Source organism: Neoarius graeffei, chromosome 21 (genome assembly GCF_027579695.1).
Source record: "Neoarius graeffei isolate fNeoGra1 chromosome 21, fNeoGra1.pri, whole genome shotgun sequence".
Classification (NCBI taxonomy): Eukaryota; Metazoa; Chordata; class Actinopteri; order Siluriformes; family Ariidae; genus Neoarius; species Neoarius graeffei.
In genome coordinates, this window is record NC_083589.1 from 7,957,983 (window position 1) to 7,969,574 (window position 11,592).

Sequence of the window (11,592 nt, forward strand, 5' to 3'; positions counted from 1 at the left end):
CTGTCTGTTTTCTCAGGTCCCTCCCTGTCTTTCTTTGTGTTTTATGACTCGAATCTGAAATACATTTCAACTGTGATGCATTATGATCAGAAGAAAAAAAAATGTCGTTTATATTTTAAATGTCAGCCTCAGCTCTATAATATGGTTCTATATATAGAATATTAAAGTTATTATCATAAAATATTAACTCGATAATCATGTATAATGGTAAATAATATGTGCAACAAATTATAACTATAATAAATACTTAAGTGTGTAAAATGGGATAAAGATAATTAGTAAGCAGTGAATCAGAATGATCAGGACTTTGTTTGTCTGTCCACAGCTGAGAAAGGTGGACTCCTCTCACAGATGTGTGTGTATTAGTGAGTTAGTGTGGTGTGTTTTCTCTCGTCCACAGTGTGTGTCATTGTGCTGTATCACATCCTCCCCCTCAGCACCTGCAGTCGCTCCCAGCTGCAGCAGTGCTTCTCTGTGCACTCTCACTGACCCAGGTTTTTGTACGACGCTCTAACACTGTGTGAACACGTAGCCACTATGATAACTCTGACAGTAGTAATCTCCTGCATCTTCAGTCTGGACTCCACTGATGGTCAGAGTGAAGTCAGTATTCGATCCACTGCCGCTGAAACGAGCTGGAGTCCCTGACTGTAAGCTAGTAGCATAGTAGATCAGGGGTTTAGGAGCTTCTCCAGGTTTCTGCAGGTACCAGGCGAGATAGTAACCATTAAGCACACTGCTACTGGTTCTACAGTTGATGGTGACTGTGTTTCCTGGAGCAACAGTTTGCACTGAAGGAGTCTGAGTCACAGTCACCTGACCTCTGGATCCTGAAGAGAAACATAGATTGTGTTTGTAAGCTCTAAAGTGGTGTAGAATTCGTATGAAATGAAGTGTGTGAGGCTGTGAGTTGATGTTAAACTCTCACCTTGAGTCCAGAGGGCCAGTGTGCAGATGAAGACGCTGATCAAAGTCATGGTTGCTGTGGGTGAAGTTGCTGAGCAGCAGCTCTCAGTCATGAAGTGTTAAAGTCACAGGGCTATAAACACTCGCAGAGCACTGAAGCATGGACTGATAATGCAAAGTGTGTGTGTGTGTGTGTGTGTGTGTGTGTGTGTGTGTGTGTGTGTACTGCAGCGTGATGGAGGTTTTTGTACGACGGTTTCATTAGAATGTATCACTGTGGTACACTTTTGGTGGAGGCTCCAAACTCATCGTGAACAGTAAGTGTGTTTTCTTCTTTTACCAAGAAATTAATTTTGGGCTTTACGAAATTCAGTATAAATAAACTTAACCTGAACAGATTGTTGATGTTCATAATTGTGTAATTGATTTTATTGTGTGTAATTTTGCTCTGATGAGGAATACATTTCAGTATCAGAACAGATCCCATATCAATGTTCTTAAACATTCAATAAATACACAATTATTGATGTTAAATATGTAATAATTACACACTTGCTATAAATTCAACATGCAATAACTCTGCAGTTACTCTATAATAAACATTTAATAAATATAGTGACTGTGTGCTGATGTAAAATCCAGATGAAAGCTGCTGTGTGTGTTTGTGTTAAACGATGAATATTTCTGTCATCAGCTACATTTGTATTTGCTGCAGTTAAATGTGCTGAAGGTTTGAACTATAAAGTAATAAAACTTGTTGTAAAATTATTTTCCCAGATAAATTACAGAGTGGAACATGTTTGTTTTGTTGCTGCACTGAAACTGATGTCACATAATAAAGTAGTGAATGAAACTCAGTCATGAAGTCAGACTTTATTCGACTTAATTCCTCTGTAAGATCAGTCAGTTCCACAAAGTTGCAGAAATATTTCATCCTCATTTCTAATTGTGTGTGAATGAGGTGTCTATGATGTGTTTGTGTGTTTCTCCTCTCCAGCGGGTTCCACAGCTCCCTCCGTGTCTCTGCTCCCTCCGTCCCCTCTGCAGCTGTCTGAGGGATCGGCCTCGCTGCTCTGCCTGCTGTCTGGCTACTCTCCACAGGGGGCGCTGGTGAGCTGGACAGTGGACGGCTCAGAGGTGAAGAACGGGGTTCTGAGCAGCGCAGAAGTAGAGAAGAACGGCCGTTACAGCCGCAGCAGCACCCTGACCCTCAGCAAAGACCTCTGGGAAAAGGGGGAGGAGTTCAGCTGCACGGTCTCCCATAACAACGTCAATCATCCAGTCACGTTCAGAAAGAGTCAGTGTGAAGGCTAGTGGATCCAAGATAGAGTTTAACATGGAGCTGCTTATAATCCTTCTACAATAGAGTTTCAATTCTACACAATGCTGACATTTCTGTCTTTCCTCTCTTCACTGTCCTGTTGCTCTTCCTGTAGTTTGTGCTGAAATAAAGCTGAATTTTGGACGTTGTCTGTTCTTTTATTGGAGTTAATAGTGATGATCAGTGTGATGAGAGAGTGTGATTAGCTGTAGATTCAGTGCTGTGTTTTGTGCTTCAGTGAGTTTGACTGAAGGAAGTTGAACATCTGGTGAAGTTTCTGCTCTATTCTGGGAGAAATGAAACGATTCCGTCCTGTTCATGCAAATCTCACTGACACCTCACTGCTCTCTCTCTCTCTCTCTCTCTCTCTCTCTCTCTCTCTCATCAAATGACTTTTTCATGAACCATATCTTGAACCTCACACCAACTGTTAAGTCCTGTTTTACCAACACATTGTCCTTTATATTCGCTCAGTCTCACAGAAGTTTTCGGTGATCATGATCTACATTCTACACGAGTGTCTTTGGTTTTGCATTCAGGTTCTTTTCTCATGCAACTGCATCAACACACAAATGTTATATTTTCTAAAGTCCGAGATTGACTAGACCTATGTGTCGTATGTCCCGAACACAATTTTTTGCAGTGAACAGGATGAACAGTTGTTTTGGCATCAGATTATTTTCTCTTTCATTCTGAGATAGCCTACTTGCTATTGGTGCCATAATTAAAAGCAGTGGTTCGGTTCACCAATTTGCTGTTTGACGGGTTACAGGATTATTGAGTCACCTATTTAAACAAGAGCTTTGCCAGTCACTAAATCTTGACAAAGCACATCTGACTGTTTTCAGAGACCTCCACACATCTGTAAGTTGTGAGAGGGGTTGTGAGGAGTGCAGGGATTTTTTATGGAGAGGGACAAGTGGTGATTGAGTTGCTTTTGTCTCCCAAAGCATCCAGGTTGATGGTGTGGCAGCACAGGGAGCGGAGGACACTTACTTTTTCTCTCTCTCTGTCTGTCTCTCAGCTCAGGGTTTCCTGGCTCTCTGGGCCTCCAGGCCGGTTTGTCGAGCTGAAGGCTGAACACCACTGATGCCTGGCTCTGATTAAACTGAAACTTCATTAAAATGAGGCTCTGTATATTTAAAGGAAGAGAAAATGTAAACTAAATACATGCATGTTTTGGTTGCGTGTAACATTGAGAGCCTGTAAGAAATTGTGGTTGTCAGAGCGGGCGGGTGGAGCACAGAAGTACGGCAGGCCAGAACTGAGTTCCAAAACTCTTTTATTTTTACTTTTCAGCTTAACTTTTCACACTCTTCCAGTCGCATGCACGCACACACACACAAGTCATCTGGTGTGGGAGAGAGCTCCCTTCCTCTGCCCTCTCTCTCCTTATATAGGGCGTGGTTGCTGGGAAGACACACAAACACAGGTTAATTCACATCAGGTGTAGTGATTCTGCCACTTACCTTCCCTGACTCCTCCCTCCGGTCACAGACTGACACTTGACCATGCCCCCACTGCCACATACCCCCACCGCCCGACTCAGGCCGGGCAGCCATCCAGCCCGCAGCCGACTCCCCCCCCGATGGGAGAGAAAGTCCGCCACGACCATCTGCGCCCACAGCCTGTGGACAACCTTGAAGTTAAAGGGTTGGAGTGCCAGATACCAATGGGTAATCCGTGCGTTGGCATCCTTCATGCGGTGGAGCCACTGGAGGGGCACGTGGTCCGAACAGAGGGTGAAAGTGCGTCCCAGCAGGTAGTAACAAAGGGTGAGGACCGCCCACTTGATGGCCAGGCAGTCCTTCTCTATGGTGCTGTAGCGCCCCTCACACACTGACAGCTTCCGACTAATGTACAGCACTTGGCGATCTTCCCCCTTCACCTCCTGGGACAAAACAGCCCCCAGCCCTCTGTCCGACGCGTCCATCTGCAATATAAAAGGGAGAGTAAAGTCAGGGGAGTGTAACAGTGGCCCCCCACACAGTGCAGCCTTTACCTCAGAAAAAGCCTGCTGGAATTGCTCCGTCCACTGGACCGGATCTGGTGCCCCCTTTTTAGTGAGATCAGTCAAGGGGCTGGTGACATCCGGATAATTAGGTATAAACCTACGATAATAACCAGCCAGCCCCAGGAACTGTCTCACCCCCTTTTTGGTCTTGGGCCTCGGGCAGGCCGCAGTCGCTGCAGTCTTGTTAATTTGGAGACGCACCTGCCCATTGCTCAAGTGGAAGCCCAGATACCATACTTCCACCCGCCCAATCGCACACTTCTTCGGGTTGGCTGTGAGACCCGCCCATCTCAGCGACCGAAGGACGGCCCTCAGGTGTTGTAAAATATATATTGGAAAATGTATATCTTGCTCAAATGTTTTTACAAATTGTTCATGGTCACCCGTTTTAATTAGTTTGTCTCCAGATGAATTAACTTCATTTCATCATGAAAAACTTGTGCAAATTCATCAGATATCATATTTGCAGAGTCAAACAGGGCTGGTCCACTTGGACCTCGATATAACGACTTAAACGTGCAAATCAAACATAATTCACCTTCTACATGGACACTTTATGATTTTTCCCAACCTGAGGAGTTTAAAACAGTTTTTCCAGAAGCTTACAACAAGAATGTTCAGACACTAAAATGTAGCTTTTCTTCATCTAATATACAGAACATTCAACATTTCAGCTGCAAAGATACATTTTTATAAGAGAAATAAATAAAACCCTCAGCAGTAAGGAGATGGAGAGATGTCAATTGTTAAGTACAGTGTGTTGAACATTTATAACCAATCAAATAATAATAATAATAATAATAATAATAATAATAATAATTTTTAATGCCTTTCACAATCCCATGTTTGCTGTACAGAAGAAAAATAAGACTAAGCTTTAAAGTATGAAGAGAACTGTTGATGGAAGAGACAAGTCTTCAGCTGAGATTTGAAAGTAGAGAAAGAAGAGCAATCATGGAGAGATAGAGGAAGAGTGTTCCAGAGTTTGGGGGTCGTGGCACTGAAGGACCTGCCCCCCATGGTGGAAAGTCTGGTGTGTGGGACAGAAAGTAGGTTGTTGCTAGAAGACCTTAGTGAGCGAGAGGGAGTGTAGGGGGTCAGTAGTTCCCTAAGGTATATAGGAGCAAGATTATGCAGGGCTTTGAAAGAGATGAGCAAGATTTTAAATTTGATATGGGACAGAACCGGTAGCCAGTGTAGCTGAGAGAGAATGGGGTGATGTGAGCGGAGCGTTTAGTATGAGTTAGAAATGTAGCTGCAGAGTTCTGAATATAGTGAAGCTTTTGTAAAGATTTTCCATCATAAAACTATGAACCAGAGTTTTGTATTGTTATTTGTCAGAAGGGGACAAAGATGAGGAATGTTGTGAAGGTGAAAGAATGCAACTTTGGTGAGTGACTTAATATGAATATCAAAAGTGAGTGATGGATCAAATACTACTCCAAGATTTCTGACAACTTGAGCAGGCTTAAAAAGCACACCATCAAAATTAAGAGATAGTAGGGAAATTAAGAGTCAGATTAAGAGTCAGATAGTAGGGATTTGGGAGCAACAAGTAGAACTTAAGTTTTCTCAGTGTTTAACTTGAGAAAGTTTTACTCCAACAAAAGCTTAAAATCTGAGATACAGGCAGTTAGTGTACTGGGAGCGGAGTCTGTGAGTGAGTCTGTACTGAGACAGAGCTCAATATCTTCTGCATACCAGGGAAATTTAAGGCCATGGTGATGACTCATATGACCAAGGGGTAGGATGTAAATTAAAAAGAGAAGGGGTCCAAAAACTGATACCTGAGAGGCCCCAAACTGAACAGAAGAGGTGGTGGACTTGTGTGAACCGAGTCTGATAAACTGTTGTCTGTTTGGAAGATATGACCTGAACCACTGAAGGGTTATGTCAGCCGTACCAAGAGAGGAGAGACAGGAAATGAGTGCATTATTGTTAACAGTGTCAAAAGCAGCACTTAAGTCAAGGAGGAGGAGAATTTTGAGAGAACCACTGTCAGGAGACCTGCGGTGATCATTAACACCGTGGAGAAGAGCTGTCTCAGGGCAGTCATTTAGACGGAAACCAGGTTGAAAGGGCTCATGGAGTGTGTTTTCATTAAGAAAGGTGTGGAGTTTCATAGCTACCACCGCTTCCATCACTTTGCCTAGAAAGGGAAGAGTTGAGATGGGTTTATAACTGGAAAGAGATGTTGGCTACAAATTGGGTTTCTTCAGGACAGGGGTCACCACAGCAGTTTTGATGGTAGTAGGGACAGAGCCAGAAGAGAGACATGTATTTATTAGTAAGTCAAGAGGAGTATTAAATCATGATGAACATGCCTGAATAGTGGGGTGGGGGTGGGGTCTAACAGACAGGAAGAAGGATGAGACTTAATGATGAGTTCAGTGACAGAAAGAGAGTCAACAGATGTGAAGCAAGTGAGTTTTGTAGGCAGAGTAGGAACATCAATGGGTGAGAATATATGGGAAGTAGAAGGAAAACAGAGATGGAATTGGCCAATTTTGTGATTAAAATAATGTAAAAATAACGAACATTGCTTAGCTGTATTAGAGCATCCTAGTACAGGAGAGTGGAGGAGTTTAACAGTTTTGAAGAGTGTCCTTGGCCGAGACTTGGCACCATTTAGGCTGCAGGAGTAGTTGGAGTGAGAACCATTTAGGGCATCCCTATACTGGTGGATATGTTCAGTGTAGAGTAGTAAATGTACAGTAAGGGCAAATTTCTCATAAAGCCACTCAAGACACTGGCTAGTGGCCTTCATTACTCTCAGCTCGTGAGTAAACCAAAAACAATTGTGTCTGGCTGGAACATGCCATTTCTTTAACGTGGCTAAATCACTGAGCAATACAGAGATCGTGTCTTTATAAAGGAAAACCATTCCATCAGCGGAGGAGAGTTTATATAAGTCAGATAGGGATGAGGACTGAAGAGAAGCAGCGAACAGATTGAAATTGACAGAACCAAGATCACAAAAGGTGGCAGAGATTTTATCCAAAGGAGGAGGAGAGGTAAAGTGAAAGCTGCATTCGATAAGTTTATGATCAGAGATACCAGAAACTGAACCAGACACAGAGATCTACTACTAGACAGAGATGTACTACTCAAAGCAGGAGAACAGATCAAATCAAGAATATGAGCATAAACGTGAACTGGAAAGCCAACATGCTGCATCACGTTAAAACACTGTAATACTGAGATGAACTCAGATGCGTCGGAGCAGTTCGCGTCAACATGGATTTTATATGGGGTGCCGACATCTGAGCAAGTTAAAAGTAGAGCTGCAGCTATTTATTATTCTTGTAATTGAGTATTCTCTTAATTAGCCCATCGGGTAATTGGATAAGAAATACTTTTGATTTATTAAAGAGTAATTGCAAATATATAAGAGAAATAATAATAATAGTAAAAATAATTGTTCCAGCTACCATCCGCCGCCCTATTATATATAGCTATTTACATGTGGATGTAAAGTTGTGAGTTGGATCTCAGGCGCAGAGGGTCAGGTCATAACTGTAAGAAGGTGATGAAGGGTGTCCAAGGGGAGGGTGTATCCTGAGTGTTGTTTAAGTTTGGAGTGGATATATTGTCCAATGATATATAATCCGTTTACAAATTTTTCCAATGAGTGATGTGTACAGTATTCCTTGATTTCCAGTTCATGAGGATTGTTTTCTTGGCGATAGTCAGCGCTACTAGCAGTATTTTATTGCATGAGGTGCTTATATTGATAGCTGTTGTATCACCAAGTATACATAGGGTTGCTGGGCTGTGACAGCCAAGAATGGTAGAGAGTGATTCTGTGACACTTAACCAAAACCTGTTGATTGGAGTGCAATGCCAGACAGCATGAATGTATGTGTCTGGGTTATTTTGCATGCAGTGAGAACACAGGTCAGAGTCAAAGCCCATTTTATATAGTTTCTGTGCAGTGAAGTGAAATCTGTGAAGTACCTTGTATTGGATTAATTGTAGATTGCTATTTTTTGTCATGAGGTAGATGTTTTTACAGATTTGGGTCCAGAAGTCGGCACCGGGCGTAAAGGACAAATCTGATTCCCATTTGTGATATGGTAGGCTTAAAGTTTTTTTTCTAAATGAGATATAATTTTGTATATTTTGGAAAGAATTTTTTGGGGGAGGGAATGTTGATCAACTCCATGATTGCTGAGGGGATGTCTAGGTTCGCTGTCTGGATATTAATTTTCGCTTGGATAGATGATTTAATTTGTAGGTATTCTAAAAAGTGTTTACTCTCAATGCCGTGCTTCTGGACCAAAAAAGGGAATGGAGCCTGATTTTTGTCTTGAATGTTGTGATGAAGTTGAGTGATGCCCTTGCCTATCCATGTGAGAAAATTGAGGGTTTTTTTTTTTTTTGACAGTGAAATCGGGGTTATTCCAAATCGGGGTGCGATTTGATGGTGCTACAGGTGAATCAGTGATGTGATAGAATTTCCACCAAGCTGTCAGACTAGATGATATTGTTAGTGCTTTGAAGGATGGATGTTTTTTTAACTGACTGACTACAGAAAGGAAGGTCTGAGATCTGAATATCCTTCCAAATGGTTTGTTCTATGTCTAACCAGGTGTTGTCTGAGGGGGTGGGATGTAACCATTTGTATATGTAACGAAGCTGGTTGGCCAGGGCATAATGTTGGAAGTGTGGAGCCTCTAGTCCTCTGAGTATTTTAGGTTTTTGTAGAGTGGTCAGTTTGATTCTTGGTGTCTTATTTTTCCAGTAGAATTTAATAATTGTTGAGTCTAGTGATTTAAACCGGGGGGGCTGTGTCGGAATCATTGAGAATAAAAAAATTATTTTGGGTAATATTGACATTTTGACGACTGATATCCTGCCCATGATGGATAGTGGAAGGTTCATCCATCGCTGGAGATCATCATCTATTGAATTGAGCGGGGGTGGGGGTGGGGGGGTGTAAAATTTAGACTCAATAAGTCTGACAGCCTGGGGGAAACCTTTATCCCTAAATATGTGATATAATTAGTACATAGTGGGATAGGTGATGGATGGGCTGTCACATCCCAGCTGTTGGAGTGTAATGGAAGAATTGCAGACTTATTCCAATTGATTGAGTATTCAGAAATATTAGCGAATGTATCAATAAGTTTAATGGTTTATTTTACTGATACTGTGGGGTCTTGAAGAAAAAGTAGGATGTCGTCGGCATAGAGGCTGATTTTACGATGCGTATTTAGAGTCTGAACTCCCTTAATGTGGGGGTTCTGATGGATGGCAGCAGCTAGAGGTTCAATGAAGATGGTAAATAATAAAGGGGAAAGTGGGCATCCCTGTCTAGTTCCCCGGTGCAGAGTGAAACTGAGTGATGTTAGTCCATTGGTGATCACTGTGACTGAGGGTGAAGTGTACAGAATATTAATCCAATTAATGAACGATTCCCCGAAACCAAACCGCCCTAATGTGGAAAACAGGAAATTCCAGTTGACCCTATCAAAAGCTTTTTCCGCATCAAGAGTTGCTATAATGTTTTTTTCTTGTATAGTTGAGGAGTGGTACATTATGTTAAACAATTTGCGGTTGTTGGAGGAAGAAATTCTGCCTTTAATGATGCCAGTCTGATCTGGGTGGATGATGGATGGGGAGACCTCTTCTAATCTGTGCGCTAACGTTTTGGTGATTATTTTATTGTCAGCATTGAGTAGGGAGATTGGCCGGTAGCTGGATGGCATTGTTGGATCCTTATTGGGCTTAAGGAGAAGTGAAATTGAAGCTGTGGTGATACTAGCTGGAAGTATTTTCTTTTTGTTTTGATTCATTGATCATCCTGATAAAAAGTGGAGCCAAAATGGACCAAAATTGTTTGTAGAACTCAGCAGGGAAGCCATCCGGACCTGGTGCTTTGTTATTAGGCATACGTTTAAGAGCCTCGAACAGTTCTTGTTGAGTTAGAGGTGACTCTAGTTTATTTGTTTGGTTTTCATTAAGTTGTGGTAAGTTGATGCTGTTAAGAAATGAGTCAATGGCGTCCTGGTTGGGGTTTATTTCTGAAGAGTATAGTTTATTGTAAAAATTGTAGAAAACCTGATTTATTTCTTAAGGTAAGCTAATTAGCTTCCCTGCTGAGTTCTTTATGACTGGGATTGTCGCTTTTTCTATGTTTCTTCTGATTTGATTTGCTCAGTGTTTGCCTGATTTATTGCTATCGTGGAAATTTTCTTGCCTTAAACGATGGATCATGAATTGAGTTTGTCTATTAAGTATTTCATTGACTTGGATTTTACATTTCCTTCGTTCAATCTGCGTTTCTTCTGTTGGGTTACTTGCGTCGATCTCTTCCATTTGTTTAATTTTGTTATTTAGTTCTACTTCCTGTTCTTTTCTTTCTTTTTTTTTGTACACTGAAAATGAGATTATTCTTCCTCTAAGCACTGCCTTTCCTGTTTCCCACAGAAGGGAAGGAGATGATCCAGAGGAATCATTCATGTCTAGAAAGCATGCCCACTCTCTCCTAATAAAACTGTTAAATTTGGGGTCTTGCAAGAGGGAAGTATTGAAGCGCCATCTATTACTATATTTTTGTGGGGATTTGTCCATCGAGTAATCGGATAAGAAATACTTTTGATTTATTAAAGAGTAATAGCAAATATACAAGAGAAAATAAGACAGGGAACTTAAAATCAACAAATGGTTTCCTTTTGAGAACCAACATGTAATATTCAAGAGAATACCCCTCCTTTAAAGTCTCTCTACATACTGGTGTGTACACACACACACACACACACACGTACTAAAACGATATGTGTGTAAGTCTTTAAAGGATCATGTGGTTGCAATGAAGAAAAGTGAGCGTATCAACATGCTCAGAACTGAGGCGCCCTGCGCTTCAATGCAATGCAAGACCTCCTTCTGCTGCAGAAAACAGGCACGCTGATGGTGTGGATGTTGCTGGAATACACAGCAAAGACTTTGCCAGCTGTGCCAGAGTTGGAAAGCGTGCTGCATTTGTTTTCCACCATGACAGCAAATTCTTCTTCTTGGACAGGGGATGATCTCCAAAATACATCAAGACCTCCTTCTGCAAAGTTTATCTTTGCAGAAGGTTTATCTGCTGCTCCTCATCTTCTTCATTACTGGTGCTGGTGGAGTCTGATGATCCCAGTATGCTGTCGAGGAACGATGTTGCACCCTTGGCATGCTTTACTGGGTTGTCTTGTGCAGTGCTGTTGGCTCCATTTTCACACCTCCCTTCCTTTTTGACAGCAAGTGCCATGGTTTGTATTGTGCTTTTGACCTTGAATGCATCATCTGCAGAGAGGAACTTGAGTTTTTTAAACCTGGGACCGAGAGCAGCAGTAATTAAGAAGCTGTT

The 11,592-nt window shown here is 41.8% G+C and overlaps 1 gene segment (V, D, J or C); it reads right to left on the minus strand.

Annotated features, from left to right (window-relative positions):
- Positions 1-496: 496 nt before the first annotated feature.
- LOC132869686 (Ig kappa chain V region 3381-like) lies at positions 497-11,239 on the minus strand. The segment is given in 2 exon segments: positions 497-826; positions 11,124-11,239. Coding segments are annotated over 2 exon segments (432 nt in total).
- Between the last annotated feature and the right edge of the window lie 353 nt (positions 11,240-11,592).